The sequence below is a fragment of the Trichomycterus rosablanca genome, chromosome 15 (genome assembly GCF_030014385.1).
Source record: "Trichomycterus rosablanca isolate fTriRos1 chromosome 15, fTriRos1.hap1, whole genome shotgun sequence".
Taxonomy (NCBI): Eukaryota; Metazoa; Chordata; class Actinopteri; order Siluriformes; family Trichomycteridae; genus Trichomycterus; species Trichomycterus rosablanca.
The window spans coordinates 1320021-1347464 of record NC_086002.1 but is presented as its reverse complement, the minus strand read 5'-3'; the positions used below and the strand labels follow the sequence as shown (position 1 = coordinate 1347464).

At 38.9% G+C, this 27444-nt stretch overlaps 1 protein-coding gene across 1 annotated transcript; it reads left to right on the top strand.

The window, feature by feature from the left end:
• The first annotated feature begins 375 nt into the window (after positions 1-375).
• On the top strand, positions 376-26865 carry LOC134328624 (GDP-L-fucose synthase-like). Its single transcript, XM_063009760.1, has 10 exons — positions 376-419; positions 12887-13035; positions 13212-13326; positions 13557-13685; positions 14070-14143; positions 14428-14561; positions 20380-20511; positions 23945-24024; positions 25960-26059; positions 26476-26865. The coding sequence occupies exons 2-10, from the start codon at positions 12887-12889 to the stop codon at positions 26529-26531; spliced, it is 969 nt and encodes a 322-aa protein (XP_062865830.1). The 5' UTR covers positions 376-419; the 3' UTR covers positions 26532-26865.
• The last annotated feature ends 579 nt before the right edge of the window (positions 26866-27444 follow it).

The following is a 27444-nucleotide window of genomic DNA, read 5'->3' as shown; positions in this document are numbered from 1 at the left end:
ACACTTTGCTAAAAGGTGCGTTTATCAAAATTAAGTCATTCATTATTTATTTTCTTAACTTCATTACCCTGGTCAGGATCTCAGTGTTTCTGGTTCCATATCAAAACACTGGGAGCAAGGCAGGAACATCCTGGACTGGGCAGCCAGTTTATCACAGTGCCCAAACCCCAGAAATAGCCAATGATGTCTGTGTAGATGCTGGGTTGGCTGATAGCAGTTGGTGGGCTAGCGTAATAGCCTATTAGTTGTAATTACTTAAATCTTTTCCATCATTGTAGATTTTTCCAGCATTAGGTTTTCTTACATGTGTCTACCAGCAAAATGTACTCAGAATGTCACTGTGATTTATAGGTCTGGTCCTGGCTAGGATGGTAGCACAGCTGAGATTGGAACTTGGAAGCTCAAACCCTGAGCTGCCTGTGAGTTACTGGATTAAGAGAGGGGGAATCTCATTGTTTCTTGCAAACAAACAAACCCGTACACAAATGTAATAATGTACATGTACATATATAAAATTTCCATATATAAAATATACGCCCATATTTGTGCAAACTATATATGAAACCTGTTAGAAATTGGAACAATTTCATGTATTGACATATACAGTATGTGTGGCTCATAAAAATATGTATGCTTATGTATGTAACATACACCGATCAGCCATAACATTAAAACCACCTCCTTGTTTCTACACTCACTGTCCATGTTATCAGCTCCACTTACCATATAGAAGCACTTTGTAGCTCTACAATTACTGACTGTAGTCCATCTGTTTCTCTACATGCTTTGTTAGCTCCTTTCACCCTGACATGGTGGTGGTGTGTTAGTGTGTGTTGTGCTGGTATGAGTGGATCAGACACAGCAGCGCTGCTGGGGTTTAAAAACACAGTGTCCACTCTCTATTAGACACTCCTACCTAGTCGGTCCACCTTGTAGATGTAAAGTCAGAGACGATCGCTCATCTATTGCTGCTGTTTGAGTCGGTCATCTTCTAGACCTTCATCAGTGGTCACAGGACGCTGCACACGGGGCGCTGTTGGCTGGATATTTTTGGTTGGTGGACTATTCTCAGTTCAGCAGTTACAGTGAGGTGTTTAAAAACTCCAGCAGCACTGCTGTGTCTGATCCACTCATACCAGCACAACACACACTAACACACCACCACCATGTCAGTGTCACTGCAGTGCTGATAATGATCCACCACCTAAATAATACCTGCTCTGTGGTGGTCCTGTGAGGGTCCTGACCATTGAAGAACAGGGAGAAAGCAGGCTAAAAAGGGATGTAGAGAAACAGATGGACTACAGTCAGTAATTGTAGAACTACAAAGTGCTTCTATATGGTAAGTGGAGCTGATAAAATGGACAGTAAGTGTAGAAACAAGGAGGTGGTTTTAATGTTATGGCTGATCAGTGTATATAATAAAGTATATAATATATGACATATAATTAAATAAATTATTATTTTATATGGTATTATTTTATTATGGGTATTTTATATATGTTATAAACTTAAATCTACGTATATCCAGGGGATGCATGTATGTTATAATAATATATCACGTTACAGCTAACATATGTGGAAAAATCAGAATCATTTATTATAATTTTCGTACCTTATTAACCCAGATTCATTAACGAATTAAACATCTCTGGAGTGGCACTGCTAGTGTAGAGAAATGATTGATTTATCTTCTTTTTAATGGTTGCAGTAATACAACTAATTATCACAACTTATTTGGACACAAAAAGTCACCAGCTCTAGTCAGTATGAACAATAAGGAACTTGGAGTTCATGTCACTAGGTTAATTGCAGTCATGAGTCTTTAGACGCCATCTAATAATACTAACCTTTCCTGTATGTGTAAATAAACATAGGAAAGGACTTGATGACAGATCTATGAGAAATTAACTACAAATGATTTTTGTTCCAAGAACTAAATGTTACAATCAGTCACAGAAAAAGATTATGTTTTGCTAGGGGTGGGGGGCAAAGTCCACAGGGTTTGGTCCTTATCAGCTCCTTTTATTACATTTGTCTGCTTGTAATAAAAAAAACTTAGAAACCCTTAGAAACCTGTCACCAAAATGGTTAAACTGAGGTAAAAGAGACGGTATAGGCAGGTGGATTAAACACTGGGATTTTTTAGTAATTGCTGCACGATGATTTTTGGACGCTGTTGCTAACAAACGAACCAAACTCATCAAACTAGTTTATAGGAAAAAAAAAAGAACCGATTCAGTATAACGATTCATTGACCCTTTTGTACAAACCTAGCAAGGAATCGAACGCGCATGTTCCGCTGTTATTGAACGAGTCGATTCAGTGAATCAATGAATCAGTGAGTCGTAAGCGCTGTCAACAGGTGAGCTTCACTGTTACACAGGAGGCGACTCGAAATTTCTTATTTATTTACGATTTTTTTTAATGAGAGTGTTTTATATTGTGCATTTATGTTAATTCTTTATTAGAATTTACTAAAATATATTTATTATTGCGGATTATTATTATTATTATTATTAGTTACTCTCGTTCCTGAGGAAATTTGAACTTTCTGAACTAACGTCAGGACAGGTAATGATTCTTAACTTTAATTTTAAGTTTAAAGTTTACGTTTTATTTTTATTTTTTGCAATTTAACCAATACACAGATGATATTCTTATCATACTTTTTATATTTGTACTTTTATTATAGGCTAGTCAAAACGACAAATCAAAAAGTGCAACAGTAATTTTTGTTATAATTACAATATTATATAATATAAAACTGTTTTGCTTTGTTTACTGAACATAATTTATCAATTCTAAATTCATTTCCATCAAATAAGGGTTTATTTGCCACATACAGAGTCATACACAGTACAAGTGAAATGCTTTTGTGACTTCTCACCTACGTTATTAATTACAAACTAGAGAGTGCATTTCCGGAGAAAATGCGAGTGTGATTGCCGTGTGCCGGTCGGGCAGGTGTGCGTATCTCAATGCTTTATCCAACTCGGGGTTACATCAGTGGGCTTTACGATTTAGAGTTTAAAAGGCGTCGATATCTCAAACTTTCAAAAAATGAATGGAAGTAGATGGAGCCGAAAAACGGGCGTGGCAGGTGGGTGTGGGTTCGAATCCTCATGCTGTATCTGAGTCGGGGTTACATCAGTGGGCTTTACGATTTAGAGTTGGAACGGCGTTGATATCTCAAACTTTCAAAAAATGAATGGAAGTGAATGGAGCCGAAAAACGGGCGTGGCAGGTGGATGTGGGTTCGAATCCTCATGCTGTACCTGAGTCGGGGTTACATCAGGGGGCTTTACAATTTAGAGTTGGAACGGCGTTGATATCTCAAACTTTCAAAAAATGAATGGAAGTGAATGGAGCCGAAAACCGGGCGTGGCAGGTGGGTGTGGGTTCGAATCCTCATGCTGTACCTGAGTCGGGGTTACATCAGGGGGCTTTACAATTTAGAGTTGGAACGGCGTTGATATCTCAAACTTTCAAAAAATGAATGGAAGTGAATGGAGCTGAAAACCGGGCGTGGCAGGTGGGTGTGGGTTCGAATCCCCATGCTGTACCTGAGTCGGGGTTACATCAGTGGGCTTTAAAATTTAGAGTTGGAACGGCGTTGATATCTCAAACTTTCAAAAAATGAATGGAAGTGAATGGGACCAAAAAACGGGCGTGGCAGGTGGGTGTGGGTTCGAATCCCCATGCTGTATCTGAGTCGGGGTTACATCAGTGGGCTTTACGATTTAGAGTTGGAACGGCGTCAATATCTCGAACTTTCAAAAATTGAATGGAAGTGAATGGGACCAAAAAACGGGCGTGGCAGGTGGGCATGGGTTCGAATCCCCATGCTGTACCTGAGTCGGGGTTACATCAGTGGGCTTTACGATTTAGAGTTGGAACGGCGTTGATATCTCAAACCTTCAAAAAATGAATGGAAGTGAATGGAGCAGAAAAACGGGCGTGGCAGGTGGGCATGGGTTCGAATCCCCATGCTGTACCTGAGTCGGGGTTACATCAGGGGGATTTACGATTTAGAGTTGGAACGGCGTTGATATCTCAAACTTTCAAAAAATGAATAGGAGTGAATGGAGCTGAAAAACGGGCGTGGCAGGTGGGCATGGGTTCGAATCCCCATGCTGTACCTGAGTCGGGGTTACAGCAGTGGGCTTTACGATTTAGAGTTGGAACGGCGTTGATATCTCAAACTTTCAAAAAATGAATAGGAGTGAATGGAGCTGAAAAACGGGCGTGGCAGGTGGGCGTGGGTTCGAATCCCCATGCTGTACCTGAGTCGGGGTTACATCAGGGGGCTTTACGATTTAGAGTTGGAACGGCTTTGATATCTCGAACTTTCAAAAAATGAATGGAAGTGAATGGGGCTGAAAACCGGGCGTGGCAGGTGGGCGTGGGTTCGAATCCCCATGCTGTATGTGAATGGGGTTATATCAGTGGGAACTGAGCGTATCTAAATGCTGTATAGAACTGCAGTGGGTTTTTGGGGGGGGTGTAAATACTTTATCTGTATCTGAATCCTAGCTCTCGTTTTGAGCTGAAGGCCGGAAAAGGAAATTCCCATTCAAAAAAATGAATGGAAGTCAATGGGGGCAAAAAAGGGCAAAAAACTTTAAAAAGTGGGCGTGGCCGGTGAACGGGCAGACCGATCGAAAACCTTTCTTCAAGAAGTGACGTCAATAACGTGCCGGACGATTTAGAGTTGGAACGGCGTCGATATCTCAAAATTTTTCGAAAACGAATGGAAGTCTATGGGAAAAATTTTTCGGAAAAACGGGCGGGTGAACGGGCGGGCGGATCGAAAACCTGTATACAAGCGGTCTATTCCCGTATGGGCCAGACGATTTGGCGTTGGAACGGGGTCGATATCTCGAAAACTGCGGGAGAAGAAGCGCGGACAAAAAACGGCAGAATAATAAAAATAAAAATGATAATAATAATATGACTTAACAATAACAATAGTGTGCTTGCATTCTGCAATCACACTAATTATAAAATGGATAGTTCCGGTCTTAAAATCTGATCGTTCGAAGCGTTCGAACCTATGACCACCTCACATCATTCCATATTTTAGGCCAAAACATCCTTCCCCGTGATAAAATCATAGCAGTAACGCACCGTGGCATATTGCTTTAATAGACAAAATATACAAAATATATTTATACTAAAATATAAATTTTTAACATGTAAAAAGTGTAGAAAAATTAGAAATTAAGAAAAGAAACTTAAAATATAAATAATGACAAAAAATAGAAGCAATTTAAAGTGAACAAAGTGAGCAAAAGTTGTGCAAGAACTGAACATAATACTGAACATATATCGTGCAACATAATGCTATGAGTTGTGGTAATTATATACAAATAAAATATATATATATATATATATATATATATATATATATATATATATATATATACATAAATTTAGATTTTGTGTCCTGAATGATTGATAGTCATTTTTCTTATTGGTGACCTTCATGTTAACGCTGTAATACAAGATGGACAGTAAATAACAGGCCAATTATTTATTGTAAGAAAAATGACCAAATAACTATTTATATTTGTTATTATTATTAGTAGTAGTAGTAGTATTATGTAAATCACAACTATTTGTACTTGTAATGCAGTTTTAAAGCATCCATAACACGTGTGATTGTTGGGAATCATTACATTATAGTTCTATTTTATTGTCAGATTTTACATTTTTTAAATAGTGTAACATATTTTTTATTAAAATAGGATTATTTTAATAGTTTATTATAGTGGTTTTAAACCCTCCGTGTCATGTTTAGGTTCAAATAATATAATAATAATAATTTTTAGCAACACTGAAATTATTTTTTGTGCTTTTGTGTTTTGCTTAATGAGTTTAAGTGTTTGACCTTATTTAGATTTGTTCTGTAAACAATCTATACTAATCTATATTAACCTATACTAATCTGTACTAATCTATACTAATCTATATTAATCTGTACTAATCTGTACTAATCTATACTAATCTATATTAATCTATACTAATCTGTACTAATCTATATTAATCTATACTAATCTGTACTAATCTATACTAATCTATACTAATCTATATTAATCTATACTAATCTGTACTAATCTATATTAATCTATACTAATCTGTACTAATCTATATTAATCTATACTAATCTGTACTAATCTATATTAATCTATACTAATCTATATTAATCTATACTAATCTGTACTAATCTATATTAATCTATACTAATCTGTACTAATCTATATTAATCTATACTAATCTATATTAATCTGTACTAATCTATATTAATCTGTACTAATCTATACTAATCTGTACTAATCTATATTAATCTGTACTAATCTGTACTAATCTATACTAATCTATATTAATCTATACTAATCTGTACTAATCTATATTAATCTATACTAATCTGTACTAATCTATATTAATCTATACTAATCTATATTAATCTATACTAATCTGTACTAATCTATATTAATCTATACTAATCTGTACTAATCTATATTAATCTATACTAATCTATATTAATCTATACTAATCTGTACTAATCTATATTAATCTATACTAATCTATATTAATCTATACTAATCTGTACTAATCTATATTAATCTATACTAATCTGTACTAATCTATATTAATCTATACTAATCTATATTAATCTATACTAATCTGTATTAATCTATATTAATCTATACTAATCTGTACTAATCTATATTAATCTATATTAATCTGTACTAATCTATATTAATCTATACTAATCTATATTAATCTGTACTAATCTATATTAATCTATACTAATCTATACTAATCTGTACTAATCTATATTAATCTGTACTAATCTGTACTAATCTATACTAATCTATATTAATCTATACTAATCTGTACTAATCTATATTAATCTATATTAATCTATACTAATCTGTACTAATCTATACTAATCTATATTAATCTGTACTAATCTATATTAATCTATACTAATCTGTACTAATCTATACTAATCTATATTAATCTATACTAATCTGTACTAATCTATATTAATCTATACTAATCTATATTAATCTGTACTAATCTATATTAATCTGTACTAATCTGTACTAATCTATATTAATCTGTACTAATCTGTACTAATCTATACTAATCTATATTAATCTATACTAATCTGTACTAATCTATATTAATCTATACTAATCTATATTAATCTGTACTAATCTATACTAATCTGTACTAATCTATATTAATCTGTACTAATCTATATTAATCTATACTAATCTGTACTAATCTATATTAATCTATACTAATCTATATTAATCTGTACTAATCTATATTAATCTGTACTAATCTATACTAATCTGTACTAATCTATATTAATCTGTACTAATCTGTACTAATCTATACTAATCTATATTAATCTATACTAATCTGTACTAATCTATATTAATCTATACTAATCTGTACTAATCTATATTAATCTATACTAATCTATATTAATCTATACTAATCTGTACTAATCTATATTAATCTATACTAATCTGTACTAATCTATATTAATCTATACTAATTTATATTAATCTATACTAATCTGTACTAATCTATATTAATCTATACTAATCTGTACTAATCTATATTAATCTATATTAATCTGTACTAATCTATATTAATCTATACTAATCTATATTAATCTGTACTAATCTATATTAATCTGTACTAATCTATACTAATCTGTACTAATCTATATTAATCTGTACCAGGGTTATTATCGTTAACGAAAACGAACGAAATAACGAAAACTGAAATTGAAAAAACATTTTCGTTAACTGAAATAAATAAAAACGGTAATTAAAAGAAAAAACGATAACTAACTAAAACTGTATTTTGCGTTTACAAAACTAACTAAAACGTACTAAAATTATAGAGAGAATAGCCTTCGTTTTCGTGTTTGTCTATTTATGAGCTTTGTGAACTGATATGAAATCGATTATTTCCACTCGAGCAGTTTTACGTTAGCTACCGGCACCGTGCGGTCCCTCATGCGGCCTTTCCCAATCCGCTCCCTCCTCACTAACACTCCACTACAGAGGGACACTCCACGTGAACGCGCAAACGGAGGCGGAGTGGAGAGAGGGAGTGAGTAGGGAGCGGATTGAGATTGGGGAGATGCTCCCTGACGGCACTTCACGTTTACATTGTTTCTGCTCACCACGCTAGCCAGCAAAAGTTAAGTTTATGTTTTTCTCAGATTGAGCTCCCTAATGTGCGTCTCATGAATTAGTTTATATTATTATTAGGGCTGTCGTAATCGCGATTAACGCGCTACATTTTTAATCGCGATAAAAAAAAATCTCAAGATGAAACATTTTAATCAAACTATTTTTATTGGGCTCTTTGTGCCACGTAAATGTGTGTCTCTGTGGTTAATTGCATTTCTTAAAAGTGCATGAAGCAGAACGCTGATTAAGAACAATATAATGGCCAGTGATAGCTCAGTGGTTAAGGTACTGGTCTAGTAAACAGAAGGTTGATGGTTCAAGCCCCGCCACCACCAAGTTGCCACTGTTGGGTCCCTGAGCAAGACCCTTAACCCTCAATTGCTCATTGTGTTCAGCTCATCGTGTAAGTTGCTAAAATGCTGAAAATGTAAATATAAGCACAGGCGGACACGGTCAATTCTGAGACCTTCCCTACACACTTGCTCCCTGCGCCCTATAGTGCACTTAACATTCTTAAAAGGCCAGACAATATATTTGTAATTCACATTACATGACCAGTGAGACGTTAGAAAACAACATTATTTTTCTTAGAATAGCCCCTTTTTTTTTTTTTTTTTTAAGAAAAAATAGTTCTTGTGTGAATTACAAGTGCAGGAAAAACTACGGCAGATACAAAAGGTGCACCGGGGCCCATGGCAGGGGGTCCTCCACAACATGAACTCAACCACTCACCTCACTGCCCCCCCACATTGGCTGCACATATTACAATATTTTCATTAAGTAAAATTAAAAGAACTGAAACTGTGCAGTAAAAATACCAGAGGCAGGAATTTGGACCTGAAGTGGAACTTCTGAGTGACTTTTAATTCATTCTGATCAGCTATCAGCATCTGCAATTTGTTAAGGGGGCCCAACATTATTTATCGCGTGACAGCCCTAATTATTATGTTCATGTGTGTCCTTTTCAGCAGCAGTATTGCACACATTTTGCACCTAAGGCTGCTATCTTGTGGACTGTTACAGTTTTTGTGGACAGTTGATTGTTCAACAGTAATTAAATAAATTTTTTAAATGGTATCTTTTGTTGAGTTTTTATTACACAATACTTACTCTGACCTTTTTGAATCCTGCACCTGAAAAATAACCCAAAGTATGAAAAAACTAAAACTAATACTAAAACTAATAAAAACTAAACTAAAACTAAGCATTAAACAAATAATAAAAACTAATAAAAACTAGCAAACCCACTCTAAAAACTAATTAAAACTAACTGAATTAGAGAAAAAAAAGTCAAAACGAAATAAAACTAAACTATAATGAAAAATCCAAAACTATTATAACCTTGATCTGTACTAATCTGTACTAATCTATACTAATCTATATTAATCTATACTAATCTGTACTAATCTATATTAATCTATACTAATCTGTACTAATCTATATTAATCTGTACTAATCTATATTAATCTATACTAATCTGTACTAATCTATATTAATCTATACTAATCTATATTAATCTGTACTAATCTATATTAATCTGTACTAATCTATACTAATCTGTACTAATCTATATTAATCTGTACTAATCTGTACTAATCTATACTAATCTATATTAATCTATACTAATCTGTACTAATCTATATTAATCTATACTAATCTGTACTAATCTATATTAATCTATACTAATCTATATTAATCTATACTAATCTGTACTAATCTATATTAATCTATACTAATCTGTACTAATCTATATTAATCTATACTAATCTATATTAATCTATACTAATCTGTACTAATCTATATTAATCTATACTAATCTGTACTAATCTATATTAATCTATATTAATCTGTACTAATCTATATTAATCTATACTAATCTATATTAATCTGTACTAATCTATATTAATCTGTACTAATCTATACTAATCTGTACTAATCTATATTAATCTGTACTAATCTGTACTAATCTATACTAATCTATATTAATCTATACTAATCTGTACTAATCTGTACTAATCTATATTAATCTATATTAATCTATACTAATCTGTACTAATCTATATTAATCTGTACTAATCTATATTAATCTATACTAATCTGTACTAATCTATACTAATCTATATTAATCTATACTAATCTGTACTAATCTATATTAATCTATACTAATCTATATTAATCTATACTAATCTGTACTAATCTGTACTAATCTATATTAATCTATACTAATCTGTACTAATCTATACTAATCTATATTAATCTGTACTAATCTATATTAATCTATACTAATCTGTACTAATCTTTACTAATCTATACTAATCTATACTAAGATATACTAATCTGTACTAATCTATACGTCCCTGACAAACAGTGGGAACTTTTATTGTTCTGACATGGTTCCGGCTTCCTGGTGTGCAGGGTAAACTGCTGCATACGTTTAGAAACTAGATTTTCAATTACAATGAATACTTTTAAATGTGACTTTGGCCTTTTTTCTTTTGATTTTTGATCTTTTGGTGTGACGCACAGTTTTCATACATCGACTGGATTAAAAAAAATACTTTACACTGTTTAAAATGTGAAATCTGATAGAATTAAATAGAAAATTATTCTTTCCATGTTTGACCCCTTGGTGTATTTACTGATGTTGTTTTTACTTACATTCTGAAGCCAGTGTAGCTTCTCCACACCAAACCAGTCAAACGGGTCATACTGCTCAAATAAATGAAGGGAATCTTAATCACCGTGGTATTGGATGGTTGCCCAAACCTCCAAGTGACGGCCAACAGAACCCTGACTGCTCTTACGCACCGGGATAAAATCGTCACTCTCAGACCAGGACCCTGGGTCTCCTGGTGCAGGACGATGCCCGGTCTCATGTGGCCAGAGCGTGTAGGCATTTCCTGGAAAACAAAGGCATTGATGCCATTCACTGAGCCTCATGTTCCTCAGACCTGAAACCAGTTAAGAACCTCTGCGTGATTCGTGTGTGATCCCCATACGAAACCACCTGGTACAGGTGAAAAGAAGCGGTCGGTTCTTTTGTTGTTTTTACTTACGTTCCTTGGTCACTGGAGCTTCTCCACCAGACCCGTCAAACGGGTCATACTGCTCCAAAAAATAAAAGGAATCTTAATCACCGTGGTATTGGATGGTCGCCCAAACCTCCAAGTGACGGCCAGCGGTACCCTGACTGTTGCTACATACCGGGATGAAATCATCAGAATCATTCTCAGACCAGTGGACCCTGGGTTCCTCCTGGTGCAGGGCAATGCCCGGTCTCGTGTGGCCAGAGCGTGTAGGCGGTTCCTGGATGACGAAGGCATTGATGCCATTGAGTGGCCCTCACATTCCTCAGACCTGAAACCTGTTCCAGAAGCCAGAAGCTCTGGGATGTTACGTAGGAGTCCACTAATGCCCTGATCTGGGTCCAGGTCTGGGAGAAGATCCATCAGGACAGAGGGCATTTAGGCACATGGGGGCCAAACACACCACATTATGATTCACATTATGAGCTGATTTTGGGGGTGATTTTGAATCCAGGCCTCAGTGGGTTGATGATTTTGGTTTCAGTCGATTGTTGTTACGTTTGTTCTCACAAAAACACAGTTCATCAGTAAAAAATGTTTTGTTTTTTTTTAAACTTGAATTTTGCCACAAAGTTAAAAACATAAATAATTAAATACTAATAAATCCAATAGAATTTTATACAGTTGGAACTAGTGGGTGTGGTAGGAACACCTGAACTCACTGATTAGAGAAATTTACTGTACTGCAGGCTGGTGTCGTGAGATGAATTGGAATACTGTTGGAGCATTTGCATGCCCTGCAGCTTGCTGAATGGATCTTGTTGTTTGGAGTTGGTTCTTCCTCTTTGGTTACTGACTGTTGGGGTGTAAAGCTTGTCATGTATTAGCATTTTTTAACCATTGTTTTAGGTTTAAACGCAAACCTTTCCACCACACATGATTTATTTTGACCCTAACAACCCCAGTTCTGGAAAAGCTGGGACAGAAGGTAAAATACAAACACAAACAGATAGCAGTCATTTGTGAACTATCTATTACAGGCATTGCATCAAAATGCTGTTCTGCACATGTTAATGTGGTGTAGCGGGGGCGCTAGGGCAGCACAGTGGTAAAACCCACCAGTGCTGACACAGGGTCATAGGGATTCATCATAACTGCTGCATTTATGACCTCTGCTGGCTGATCGACGGTCCTGCACAAAGACGGAGGATAATAGAGATCGACTCTCTGTGCGCAACACGGATCTCCATTTGAAACCAAGTGGTCGGTTCTGCACACGTGTCGGAGGAGGCGTGTGTTAGTCACGGCTCTCCTGGGTCAGTAGTGGAGGTCTGCAGCAGTAGAGGCGATAACAATCTGTTAATTAAAAATAAATGGTGTGACTTCATAGTAAGAGAGTGCGAGTGCTAGACTGGCCTGCCTGTATGTGTTAGGATTTAACACCATACATATTTTGTTAGGAGTTTCTTTAATTGGGTAAGTGAAGCGGAGCAGATTGGGGGGGGGGGTTCTGATTAGAAATGTGCTGACCGTTCGAGTGGGGAAAGCGTGTGGGGTTTTAGTGGGGTGCGGGTGGGTCATTTAAAGCTGATTCTGCTTCACCTTCTTCAAATGCTTTTCTCTCCTCTTTAGATGGAAAGCCAGGCAAGGCCGATGCGGGTGCTGGTGACGGGCGGCAGGGGTCTGGTGGGTAGCGCTATAGAACACGTGGTGAAGGTGGAAGGAGGTGCGAGAGAGGGCGAGGTGTGGATCTTTCTCTCCTCCAAGGACGCCAATCTGACGTAAGTCCAGGACTTTAAGTCCAAAGTTTGTAGAGATCCGAGAAGAACCTGGTTCTGGTTCCGTTTCACCTCATAAAAAAAATCACTGATACTGACTGTGGTAAAATCGGTGCCCTCATCGTTTCACCCACCAGCTGTGCCACCATGAAGATGTTTGGTTGCTTTATGCTCCTCAGGAACGTGGACGAGACGAGAGCGATCTTTCAGAAACATCAACCAACACATATTGTTCACCTGGCAGCCATGGTGGGTGGCCTCTTCCTCCACCTCAGAGAGAACCTGGATTTCTGGGTAATCATGCAAACACAGATGATGATGAGTTGATGAGATGGTGAGATGATGAGATGTTTTGGTAGATTAACACGTGGTGCGATGATGAGATTTTCTGGTAGATGATCACATGGTGAGATGTTTTGGTAGATTAACATGTGGTGAGATGATGAGATTTTCTGGTAGGTGATCACATGGTGAGATGTTTTGGTGGATTAACACGTGGTGACTCGAGCTGTGTTTGGTTTCAGAGGAAGAACTCGGCTATTAACGACAACGTTCTCCACACGGCTCATCAGATGGACGTGGTGAAGGTCGTCTCCTGTCTGTCCACCTGTATTTTCCCAGATCAAACCAGCTACCCCATCGATGAGACAATGGTACACACACACACACACACCAATCCACCTTCTGCACTTTTTGTTTTCCGAGTACCTTCAAGGACCAGACGCGGCATTTCCACCCAAAGAGGATGAAGGGCCCTCTTGAGTCTGGTTCTTCTCAAAGTGTCTTCCTGTAATTTTAAGGGAGTTTTTCCTTGCAACTGTCGCCCTCGGCTTGCTCAGTAGGGGTTTTTGGTCTGTTGGTCCTGAATTCTGTAAAGTTGCTTTGAGACAATGTCCATTGTAAAAAGCGCTATATAAATATAAATTTGACTTCACATGTGCAGAACATGCTAAGCTCTGCACAAACAGCCACCAGCGCCCACACGGGCTGAACCACGCCCCACCTGTCACAATTCCTAATTCACGTTCTGTTTTCAGATCCATAACGGTCCTCCGCACCAGTCCAACTTCGGTTACGCCTACGCCAAGCGCATGGTGGACGTCTACAACAGGTCTGTGTCCTAATCTTGTCTTTATCACTGCATTGTGTTCGCTATGGAACAAAATAAACAGTTTGGGATATTAATGAAGCTTTGAGAGGTCTACCTGGGGGGCGTCTTCACCTGTTGGAGGTTTCAACAATGATTTTGAGAAAAAAATAAATAATTGTATAATAATAATAATAAATAGATTTATTGATTGATGGATGAATTGATGGATGGATTGATTGTTTGATTGATTGATTGATGGATGGATTTATTGATGGATTGATTGTTTGATTGATTGATGTGTGCAGAGCCTGTTTCCAGCAGCATGGACGTCGATACACAGCCATCATTCCCACAAACATCTTCGGTCCGCACGACAATTTCAGCATCGAGGACGGACACGTCGTTCCCGCGCTCATCCACAAGACCTACCTGGCAAAAAGTACGCAGTACAGTCCTACACACACACACACACACACACACACACGCACACACACACAGATGTCGCCCAGAAACCTACAAACTGGAACATTAGTGAGGCTACACTTAAACTTGAATCTTAAATCTTAAACTTTGGACACAAATAGAAGTTCCATCAAAAAAATCAACCAATAAAACACAACAATGAATTAATGAAATGCGCTTAATAAAGTGCATCAAACCCTGTCAAAAATATGTGGACGGCACTAACAACGATCCAAGCAGGCACAGAAAGAAGAAGAATTTTTGACATAAACAGCAAACCACATTTCGGGCTGCGGGGTGGAACAGGATCACGACCGCCCGGAGAACCTGTTGTGAGGGCGGGTACAGGCACGCTATGCTCGCATTGTCTTGTGCTTCCCGTCATTGTTCACTAACAAAGATGATTTTGCTATTCAAAGCAGGATTTTGTAAACATGCTAATCGTTGTAAGAGAAGACGAGCCGTCCACACGCACACGGTGCCTCGTAACTTCAATCAGAATCATGGACAAGATCGTATGTGGTCACAAGCATAAACAGAGACGTGGCTGCTTTTATTCTAATTTGTTCCCTAAAAACCACCCCCTTACCCCCCTGGCCGAGGAGAGCCGAGGACCAGCGCCTGGACCATCCTATGTTGGAAGTCTTGGCACTCTGTAAGTGTTCTGTGTCCCACCACTGCTCGTGATGGTGCCTGGACCATGCTTAGACTTCCAGGAGCAGTATGGAAAATGACCTTCCCTCCCTCAGACACGGCCGGTTGTGTCCTCGAACACCAAAGCCGAGCCAAAGCAAACACCTCGTTCATGTGAGCAGCATCATACTTATGGAGGTCAAGTTGTTGTCAAGTGTTTTGCCCACATGCAACATTTTCAGGTTCATCATCCCAACAGAGATACACAATATGGACAAAAGTATTGGGACACCCCTGCTAATTATTGTATTCATGTGTTTCAGCCACAAAAGCTGCTAACAGGTATAATAAATCAATCATATGAAGGAGATAATATGCTTCCAACTTTGCAGCAACAGTTTAGGGAAGGTCCTTTACTGTTCCAGTATGATTGAGCCCCCCTGTGCACATATCAAGTTCTATAAAGTCATGAAGAAAAGCTCAGTTTAAAGAAGCTCCAGTGTCCTGCACAGAGCCCTGACCTCAGCCCCACTCAACAGCTCTGGGATGAACCGGAATATCGACCCAAGATCAAGATGATGCTGTCATCTTTTGATCGAACTGGCACAAATTCCCATACACCAGTACCAATACACCAGTATTTGTACCAGTGTCCAAATACTTTTGGCAATATAGTGTATAATCAGGGTTTGGTGTCCATATGATTCGTTTGGTTCCCGCCTCAGATCCCATTAACCGCCACAAAAACAAGCATGAAGCGGTCGATACCACAAGTATGCGGACACACCCAGTGACAACAAGCGCACACATTTAGTTATGTAAAGTAAATGGTTTGCTCCCAACCTCAAAATCACTGAACACTTTTGGGATGAAACAGAATGTCGACTGTGAGCCAGGCCTTTTCAGTCAACGTTGCCTGATTTTGCAAATGCTTTGACTGCAAGGCAGAGATGTTCACAAGTCACAAAATACGAGTCCGAGTCGAGTCAGGAGTCAATATAATAAACACAAAACATATATTGGAAATAAAGCGTAGAAATAAAGAAATAATCTGTAAGTTCAGATCAAAAACAACAGATTAGCGAGTGTATTTAGTCGTTTTACTTTCCTAGGTTCCAGTTAAAAGCTTCAACTGATACATTTACAGCAGACGCTTTTATCCAAAGCGACTTACACAACGAGTAATTGAGGGTTAAGGGCCTTGCTCAGGGACCCAACAGTGGCAACTTGGTGGTGGCGGGGCTTGAACCGGCAACCTTCTGTTTACTAGTCCAGTACCTTAACCACTGAGCTATCACATGAGTACACATGCCTGCCCCACTTTCAGCCTCAGTAAACACCATTTGAATGAATTGGAATGCAAACTGTGAATATTTTACACATCAATGCTACACACATAGTGCTCCATAAAATCATGTGTGTATGTATACACACACTATTGGTAGTTCTGTTAAATGAGCTGAGTTTCAGGAATTAGGAAGATCTGGGTTAGGTACATAACCTGACTGTTAAACATTTATGAACCTTCCTCTGAGAGGTGAGTGTTAGGATACGTTTTGGTTTCATTGCAAATTACAGCACAGCGGCCAAAATCCAAAACACATCAAAAGATCCATAACCGCTGCTTACCTTAGCTTCTGTTCTTCCAGATGCTATGACATTTATAAGCGTGCGTCCCATTAGGAATAGAATCCGTTATTTTGTAAATGTGCTTATAATTAAAAACCTCCAAACTTTTCCTGGTCGTGAAGTAAAACAGGAAGTCGTTAGAAAGCCGATCGAGCGTTTCATTACCGCGTCATCTGTGTGACGCAAACTGAATAAATGCAAATAACAGCATTTCTTACTAACAATTACAATCAGAAGCTCTGATTGGTTCAGAAAGCGGTTCTTAAAATCATTAGCGCCAATTCTGTAGGAGCGTTCCATTCACCCCGGTTGTTCCTGTGAAGTGCACTACGTAGGGTACTCCACCATTTTAAATGAGATTCCAATCTGAAGGGAACGAAAATGTTCAAATGAAGTGAACTTCAGAGTGTGTAGGGAGTAGGGAGCGACGCTTCATCACTACACCGGAAGCTGCTGGAACATTTACACATTGTGTGTGTTGTGGTTGTGGTAGAAAAAACCCTTTTAATAAATACCTTGAAGGCTGGATTATAAGTAGAAAAAGAGATTTATTCTTGTCTGCAGAGACCACCTCTCAAAGAAAACTGGGCAGTGTGATCCGGAACAAATATATAGTTTCTATTATATACATTGTGATAATGCACTTATGGCTGTGTGGGAAAGTTCACAAGTTAACAGATGTTTTTTAGGTGGGGAGTAGGAACGGTTTGAAGCCAGGGGAAGAGTATTCGTGAGTCTATTGATTGCAGGCAACAGTCTTTTGTTATGTATGCCAACTGTTGATAGACAGGATCTAGCCGAGCCAAAGCAAACACCTCGTTCATGTGAGCAGCATCTTACTTATGGAGATCAAGTTGTTGTCAAGTGTTTTGCCCACATGCAACATTTTCAGGTTCATCATCCCAACAGAGATACACAATATGGACAAAAGTATTGGGACGCCCCTGCTAATTATTGTATTCATGTGTTTCAGCCACAAAAGCTGCTAACAGGTATAATAAATCAATCATATGAAGGAGATAATATGCTTCCAACTTTGCAGCAACAGTTTAGGGAAGGTCCTTTACTGTTCCAGTATGATTGAGCCCCCATGTGCACATAGCAAGTTCTATAAAGTCATGAAGAAAAGCTCAGTTTAAAGAAGCTCCAGTGTCCTGCACAGAGCCCTGACCTCAGCCCCACTCAACACCTCTGGGATGAACCGGAATATCGACCCAAGATCAAGATAATGCTGTCATCTTTTGATCGAACTGGCACAAATTCCCATACACAGACACACTTCAAAGTCTTGTGAGAAGCTGAAATGTTCACACAGAGGTCATGTACCAGTGTCCAAATACTTTTGGCAATATAGTGTATAATCAGGGTTTGGTGTCCATATGATTCGTTTGGTTCTCGCCTCAGATCCCATTAACCGCCACAAAAACAAGCATGAAGCGGTCGATACCACAAGTATGCGGACACACCCAGTGACAACAAGCGCACACATTTAGTTATGTAAAGTAAATGGTTTGCTCCCAACCTCAAAATCACTGAACACTTTTGGGATGAAACAGAATGTCGACTGTGAGCCAGGCCTTTTCAGTCAACGTTGCCTGATTTTGCAAATGCTTTGACTGCAAGGCAGAGATGTTCACAAGTCACAAAATACGAGTCCGAGTCGAGTCACGAGTCAATATAATAAACACAAAACATATATTGGAAATAAAGCGTAGAAATAAAGAAATAATCTGTAAGTTCAGATCAAAAACAACAGATTAGCGAGTGTATTTAGTCGTTTTACTTTCCTAGGTTCCAGTTAAAAGCTTAAACTGATACGTTTTGGTTTCATTGCAAATTACGGCACAGCGGCCCAAATCCCAAACACATCAAAAGATCCATAACCGCTGCTTACCTTAGCTTCTGTTCTTCCAGATGCTATTACATTTATAAGCGTGCGTCCCATTAGGAATAGAATCCGTTATTTTGTAAATGTGCTTATAATTAAAAACCTCCAAAGTTTTCCCGGTTGTGAAGTAAAACAGGAAGTCGTTAGAAAGCCGATCGAGCGTTTCATTACCGCGTCATCTGTGTGACGCAAACCGAATAAATGCAGAGAACAGCATTTCTTACTAACTATTACAATCAGAAGCTCTGATTGGTTCAGAAAGCGGTTCTTAAAATCATTAGCGCCAATTCTGTAGGAGCGTCCCATTCACCCCGGTCGTTCCTGTGAAGTGCACTACGTAGGGTATTCCACCATTTTTAGTGAGATTCCAATCCGAAGGTAATGAAAATGTTCAAATGAAGTGAACTTCAGACTGTGTAGGGAGTAGGGAGCGACGCTTCATCACTACGCCGGAAGCTGCTGGAACATTTACACATTGCGTGTGTTGTGGGTGTGGTAGAAAAAACCCTTTTAATAAATACCTTGAAGGCTGGATTATAAGTAGAAAAAGATATTTATTCTTGTCTGCAGAGAAGGATCACACTGACAAGCCCCTCAAAGAAAACTGGGCAGTGTGATCCGGAACAAATATACAGTTTCTCTTATATACATTGTGATAATGCACTTATGGCTGTGTGGGAAGGTTCACACATTAACAGATGTTTCTTAGGTGGGGAGTAGGAACGGTTTTGTTATGTATGGCAAATGTTGACAGAATCTGGACGTCATCACAGAATCTGAGAATCATTGCAAACCATGCACCTTTTGTTAATTATAAATTTAACATTTCTTTGTTTTTTCACATGGGTTAAGAAGGCCGGAGGATTATTATTATTATTATTGTTGTCAACGACGAATCTTTGGTTTGATTGATCACACAACACAAAAGTTTAGTTTAGTCATTTACTGAATTTTTTAAAACTGGCAATCCCAGTCTCTACGTGGCCACGGGTAGTTTTCCCTGTCTCAGCGAGTGAAAAAGGAGAACCGACCCGAGCAGAATGCATGTGTGTCTTTTATCAGTTAGCCCTTCCTTGGTTCAGGGAAGAGCGGAATTTATTATGATATACGGAGATGTTTTTCACAATCTGCAATTGCCTCTAGTGGCCTTGATAGTTAAGCAATCACCACGTACCAAAAACAATGGTTGTGGAACATTGTGTGCGTTCAGCACGTACAGCTACTATCTTTTGTCACTCTCTGTCACGGTCAATCAGAGCCTAAAAGTAGAGGGTATTATTTTAATTTCCCAACAACTATAATTTTAATTCACTATTTTTTTAATTTCCTAACATTATTATATTATTATTATTAGAGAGCGAAAAATGACACAGTCAGAATGATGTCGGATCATATATATATATATATATATATATTTATCACATGTAACTAATGTTGCTGACTTTTGTTGTCCACAAGTCATTTTTTGCGATTCCCCATCTCTGCTGCAAGGGCCTAAATTCCCACAGACACACTACAGAAGGGTAAAGTTAAACGATCGCTGCAAAAGTTCACAGTCAGGTGTCCACATACTTTTAGGCCATGTAGTGCCGGGCTTACGTTAAACACCCGCGCTGAGTGAAAGTGTCTGACTGTTGTGCTCCAGGAGACGGTACGGCTCTGAGTGTCTGCGGATCGGGCGCTGGGCTTCGTCAGTTCATCTTCTCGCTGGATTTGGCTCGTCTGTGCGTGTGGGTGCTGCGCGAGTACGACGAGATCGAGCCCATCATCCTGTCAGGTACGAGACACACAATTCAGCCGCGATTTTGAGCGGTCAAAATAACAGAAACCCCCAAAAATAATCATTAATATATCATATTAATTTTTATCTTGCGAATACATCGTATCGAATCTCGGCTCTGCCTGCCGTCTGAGGCTGAGCGGCCACATGATCAACGATTGGCATGTTGTTCAAATAGGGGCGGGATTAAGCCGGATGGGGACTCTCTCTCTCAGACTCGTGCGATTACGATCTCTGCTGGCTGGTTGGTGGCGCCTGCACGGAGATGGGAAAGGAGTGCGGTAGAGGGTGTACTGCACTGCACTCGTCAAGTGTAGGTGATAAGATGTTCGATTGCTGTGCACGTGTCGGAGGGGGCGTGGAGCAGCCTCGTCCTCCCCAATCAGGAGCAGGGACCAGCATTAGTGAGAGGATGATTGACGGGCAGAAATTTGATGCGCTAAAGTGGGAGAAAAAAGGGAAAAAAATTATCCTGGTCAGGGTGAAATGACCATGGAGACCAGTAAAGTGACAATACTAACCAATGAGGGATTTGAAATGTACAAGGTTGATCCGGAGGATGTCTAAGACATCAGGTAAAGTAGTTGGTTTTTGTAATAGCTTATGCTCATGCTTGCAGGTATATAATCATGAATCCTGAGGGTGGAGTATCTAACATTGGGGCTGGGTGATCTGTGAATTGGCCAGAGTATTACACCCTTCTGAGAGAGAAAAGGACTGTCACCAAAAACCTTCGCCTTCTATGTCCTTGAGAGAAGCACCCAGCTCGTACATGCACACGCACATATTCATATACAACCCCTGGCAAAAATTATGGAATCACCAGTCTCTGAGGATGTTCCTTCAGTTGTTTAATTTTGTAGAAAAAAAGCAGATCACAGACATGACAAAAAACTAAAGGCATTTCAAATGGCAACTTTCTGGCTTTAAGAAACACTAAAAGAAATCAAGAAAAATAATTGTGGTAGCCAGTAACAGTTAGATTTTTAGAACAAGCACAGGGAATAAATTATGGAATCACTCAATTCTGAGGAAAAAATTATGGAATCATGACAAACAAAATAACACTCCAACACATCACTAGTACTTTGTTGCACCACCGCTGGCTTTTATAACTGCTTGCAGTCTCTGAGGCATTGACTTAATGAGTGACAAACAGTACTCTTCATCAATCTGGCTCCAGCTTTCTCTGATTGCTGTTGCCAGATCAGCTTTGCAGGTTGGAGCCTTGTCATGGACCATTTTCTTTAACTTCCACCACAGATTTTCAATTGGATTGAGATCCGGACTGTTTGCAGGCCATGACATTGACCATATGTGTCTTTCTTCAAGGAATGTTTTCACAGATTTTGCTCTATGGCAAGATGCATTATCATCTTGAAAAATGATTTCATCATCCCCAAACATCCTTTCGATAGATGGGATAAGAAAAGTGTCCAAAATGTCAATGTAAACCTGTGTATTTATTGAAGATGTAATGACAGCCATCTCCCCAGTGCCTTTACCTGACATGCAGCCCCATATCATCAATGACTGTGGAAATTTGCATGTTTTCTTCAGACAGTCGTCTGCATAAATATCATTGGAACGGCACCAAACAAAAGTTCCAGCATCATCACCTTGCCCAATGCAGATTCGAGATTCATCACTGAATATGACTTTCATCCAGTCATCCACAGTCCACGATTGCCTTTCCTTAGCCCATTGTAACCTTGTTTTTTTCTGTTTAGGTGTAAGTGATGGCTTTCTTTTAGCTTTTCTGTATGTAAATCCCATTTCCTTTAGGCGGTTTCTTACAGTTCGGTCACAGACGTTGACTCCAGTTTCCTGCCATTTGTTCCTCATTTGTTTTGTTGTACATTTTCTGTTTTCAAGGCATATTGCTTTAAGTTTTCTGTCTTGACGCTTTGATGTCTTCCTTGGTCTACCAGTATGCTTGCCTTTAACCACCTTCCCATGTTGTTTGTACTTGGTCCAGGTTTTAGACACAGCTGACTGTGAACAACCAACATCTTGTGCAACACTGCGTGATGATTTACCCTCTTTAAGGAGTTTGATAATCCTCTCCTTTGTTTCAATTGACATCTCTGGTGTTGGAGCCATGATACATGTCAGTCCACTTGTTGCAACAGCTCTCCAAGGTGTGATCACTCCTTTTTACCTGCATACTAAAGAGCAGCTTTAATCTGATGCAGGTGTTAGTGTTTGTAATGAAAATTTGCAGGGTGATTCCATAATTTTTTCCTCAGAATTGAGTGATTCCATAATTTATTCCCTGTGCTTGTTCTAAAAATCTAACTGTTACTGGCTACCACAATTATTTTTCTTGATTTCTTTTAGTGTTTCTTAAAGCCAGAAAGTTGCCATTTGAAATGCCTTTAGTTTTTTGTCATGTCTGTGATCTGCTTTTTTTCTACAAAATTAAACAACTGAAGGAACATCCTCAGAGACTGGTGATTCCATAATTTTTGCCAGGGGTTGTAATCTTACCCCAGTACACATACGCTAGAATAATAAGATTTATTTTGTTATTCAGAACATCTAAGTTTCCTTTCACTATGTAATTCAGGATTTATTTTTCACACCATAAATGGTGTGAAAGGGGGGACTATTGGGGTTTTAAAAGGCTACCATCACCCTAAAAGGCCACTATCAACCGTGGCAATTCAACTTTTTCACAAGGGTGTGTGTGTTCATTAAAGTTATTATGACACGAAAGTTGTTATGATAAACCATTCTCAGCTGAGAGGCACTTGATGTGCTAGGTCAGGATGTACAGTATAGGATAAGCAGAGTCGGATAACATTGTGTAAGATAATGAATTGACAATATACCAGAGGAAGTCCATATATGGTGTAAACAAAGACACAACAATTCTGGAACTGGCAGCGGGCCCATGGAAGAGGTGATGAGAAGAAATGGACTGAAACAAAGAAATGGACAAATGGGTGTGGTTAAGACTATTTAAGCCCCCACCTGGAGACTTTCGGGGTGACTCTTCTCAAATTTCCTGATGCCTGTGTGTTAATGGTGGTTGTAGATAGAGAGCCCCCAGCTGGGAACACACTTTTGATCTTCTCATCATATTGAATAAATAAGTAACTGTTAGTTGGTGATCTGAGTCTTTTCTTTCATAAAAGAACACGACAATATCCTGACTGCATGTCTTTGGACTGTGGGAGGAAACCGGAGCACCCGGTCAGACACGTGGAGAACATGCAAACTCCACACAGAAAGGACCCTCGGCCTCTTTAAAGCTTTTGAGGCTGATACACGCAGTTAATGAACAGCTGAACACACTGGAAACAGGGTTCATTTACATCATTACAGTGTGATGTGGGGTTTCTCTTATTTTGTCTACCAGCTGTAAATAGTAATGATGTCTATACAGAGCTCACACACACACACACACACACTTTATATGTTTCAGTTGGAGAGGAGGACGAGGTGACCATTAAGGACGCGGTCGACATGATTGTGGAATCTTTCGGCTTCACCGGACCCGTAATCGTATCCTTTAATATACTCCGACACCTCTGATCCATCTCTGGATCCTTCGATCACCCGCTGCACCTACACAAGCACATCAGCCCTGAGTGCCCCCATAGCGCTTTTTACAACACACATGGTCTCAAAGCAGCTTTACAGAATCCAGGACCGACAGACCAAAAGCCTCCTGTTGAGCAGCCGAAGGAACCCTGGGACCCCCGTCCTCCTCAGGTGGCCTGGAGGATACTTTAAATGAAATATATTTACACAAATCAAGAAAAATAGAATAAAAGAAAGAAAAATCTGATATTTGGTGCCTAACTGTGGAGGTTTGGGTTCGTTCCAGCACTTTGCTAAACAAAGGTTTTACATTAATAAAATAAATCATCCTGCTCTGATTATAAGTAGTGGTGACTGATGACTGAAATCTGGCGACTGTGGGTATCATTTACTTGCACAATTTACATTACATACATTTGTGTTTACGTTCACGGCATTTAGCAGCAGCTCATCCAGAGAGACTAACAAAGGAGCTTCCTCATTTCCTTAGCACTCACCCAAGAACCCAAATCTGCTGAAGGAGATCTGCTGAGAACCACAGGTTACGTAAGGTGTGGGTAGAGATTATTCTGGAAGGTTGAGGGATCAGTAAGTGGAGGTTAGATAAGATAAGATAAGATTGATCCCTATGGGGGAAAATCCCTTTATTGATCCCCATGGGGGGAAATTCGAGTGTTACAGCAACTCCAGTACAGTGTAAGTACAGTAAATAGAGTAAATAAAACTAGAGTAGAATAAAATTATACAAAAATGACTATTATACAACAGTATGGTAATTACAACAGTATAATAAAAACACTATATATTCTATATGTAGATATATACGTGAATAATGAAATATAGAGTCCAGAGTAGGGGGAGATCTTGAGTTATTGGGGGGGGGGGGGGGGGCTGGCTCATCAGTGTGAGGACAGTCGGTGTATTCTGCTATTGTTATGCAGTCTGATGGCAGTTGGCAAACTTAGATTAGTTTAAGTTAAGAGCTGATGAAGGTTTTTAATCATTTTTGAAGATGGTAGAAGACTCGGATGTCTGTATTCCTCGTTCTGAGTGGTGGATCAAGGCAGACAAGACTAGCGGCTCGAAGGTTGTGTGGTACAGAAAGGGGTTTGAGATTTGAGAGTTAATGTGGCAGCAGTGGGGTGATGATGAGGCAACAGATGATTGGAAAGATTCAAGTGAGATGTTTTGTCTGAATGTTTGTTTTTAGGGACTGTATTTTGTGTGAATTTGGTGAAATATTTCAGATAATTTGAGTAATGAAGGTCTTTAAGGTTTGGACGCTTTAGTTTACATAGCGACCAGACAAGATTTGTTCCTACAGAAGTGCCTAAAATAAAATGAAGAAGCTGAACTGTGGGTAAAATAATAATAATAATAATAATAGTAATACATTTTATTTAAGGACGCCTTACAATAAAGATTAACATCATCAGTAACAGTACATTAAGGAAAGGCACGTTTAAAAATGTACGTTTTAAGACAAGATTTGAAGATAGCGAGAGAGTTAATAGCACGGATGTCAGGAGGGAGAGAGTCCCAGAGGTGTGGAGCAGAGTAACTAAAGGCTCTAGCCCCCATGGAAGATAAGTGGATGGTTGAAGTACAGAGAAGAAAAGCAGAAGATCTTAGAGTACAGGAGGGGATGTAGACATGGAGAAGATTTGTAAGATATTTAGGTGTTAAGTTATGAAGAGCCTTAAACATTAAGAGCAGAATTTTGAAGTTGATACGATCCTGGACAGGAAGCCAGTGTAGTTGTTTAAGAACCGGAGTAATATGTTTGACAGATGATGTTCTAGTGATAATGCACGCAGCAGAGCTCTGTACCAACTGAAATGGAACTGAATTTGAGTGAACACGCCCGTTTCATCGACCTTAACGCTCCGTGTTCAGTACGACACCGACAAATCTGATGGTCAGATTAAGAAAACGGCGAGTAACACCAAACTGCGCCGCTACCTTCCAAACTTCACCTTCACCCCCTTCAGGAAAGGTAAACACCCCTGACACCTTATCATCGCCCTGCCCTAAATAAAGCCTATCATTCCTCACTCAGACCTCACCCTAACACCGCCCTGTCCTAAATAAAGCCTATCATTCTTCACCCAGACCTCACCCTAACACCGCCCTGCCCTAAATAAAGCCTATCATTCCTCATCAGGCCTCACCCTAACACCGCCCTGTCCTAAATAAAGCCTATCATTCCTCATCAGGTCTCACCCTAACCGCCCGCCCTAAATAAAGCCTTTTGACTTTTTAAATATTAATACAAATGTTACGCCCATACACCGTTTAATCCTAATAAAATACATTCTGGAGATGCATTAAAAAGCTAGATTGGCGGTGACATAAATACAAAAATGTCCAGGCATGTTTACTGATCATGAACCTCTTCTGTTTTTTCCTCAGCCATTAAGGAGACGTGTGATTGGTTTGCGGCGAATTACGACGTCGCTCGCAAATGAGGAATCTGCCGAACACAAAAAAAAACCTGAAACACTTTACTCTACACCTCTCTCAAAACTCTGGGGTTCTGTAAAAGGCTTTAAAGGGGACGTGAAACACCCGTAACTTTGGGAAGAATCATGTAAAACGATCCAACAATAAATTATAAAATATTTAATTAGTACTGAATGATGCTCCCCGCTCTGGATCCCTGTAACGTTGATGTTTCACGTCGCCTTTGTTAATCACTCTGGTTCTGTGACTGTGACGGTTTGGGGTTTTTATGTCTGTTTTATTACACGTGTGTATTTTTATTTCCTCATAAACTCAGAATAATAAACGATAAGCATCAGACCTGATCTGTGTCTTTAGCTACTACTGAATAAAAACATGAGCTCAGTGCTGAGATCGTTCTGGAGAATTTGCTTCATGCTCCAGCGTATGTGACCGACAACCGGCTTCAGAAAACATACGATGTTCTGCGGTGACAGAGGGTGGATTGGTATTTATTCAACACCAGTACAGAGGAGGAAGTGATGAAGACCGTGATGCTAAACAGACCCGCGATGATACACGAATGCTGCTGTGAGGCTGGACGGATTCTTCGGTTGCATATCTCAGATTGTTTGGAATCTGGGGTCTGAGCTGAGAGGGTTACGGGCCCAACAGTGGCTGCATGGCAGAGCTGGGATTCGAGCTCTCAACCTTTCGATCGGTAGCCCAAAGCTCCACCCACTAGGCTCCACACTTTACATTCGCAGCATTTAGCAGATGCAAAACGTATAGAGTCTAAGCAACTGAGGGTTAAGGGCTTTGCTCAACCTGGCAGTGGTGGGGCTTGAACCAGCGACCTTCTGATTACAAGTCCAGTACCCTAATCACTATTCTCCCACTGTTCATGTTACTTTACGAATTCTATAGCAATTTGTGCCT

Bases quoted from the DNA above. Each gene is read 5' to 3' on its own strand.
- LOC134328624 (XM_063009760.1), top strand. From the start codon at position 12,887: ATGGAAAGCCAGGCAAGGCCGATGCGGGTGCTGGTGACGGGCGGCAGG. The intron at 14,562-20,379 runs GTACGCAGTACA...GTTGTGCTCCAG, and splicing joins CAAGACCTACCTGGCAAAAA to GAGACGGTACGGCTCTGAGT. The intron at 24,025-25,959 runs GTATCCTTTAAT...CTCCGTGTTCAG, and splicing joins GCTTCACCGGACCCGTAATC to TACGACACCGACAAATCTGA.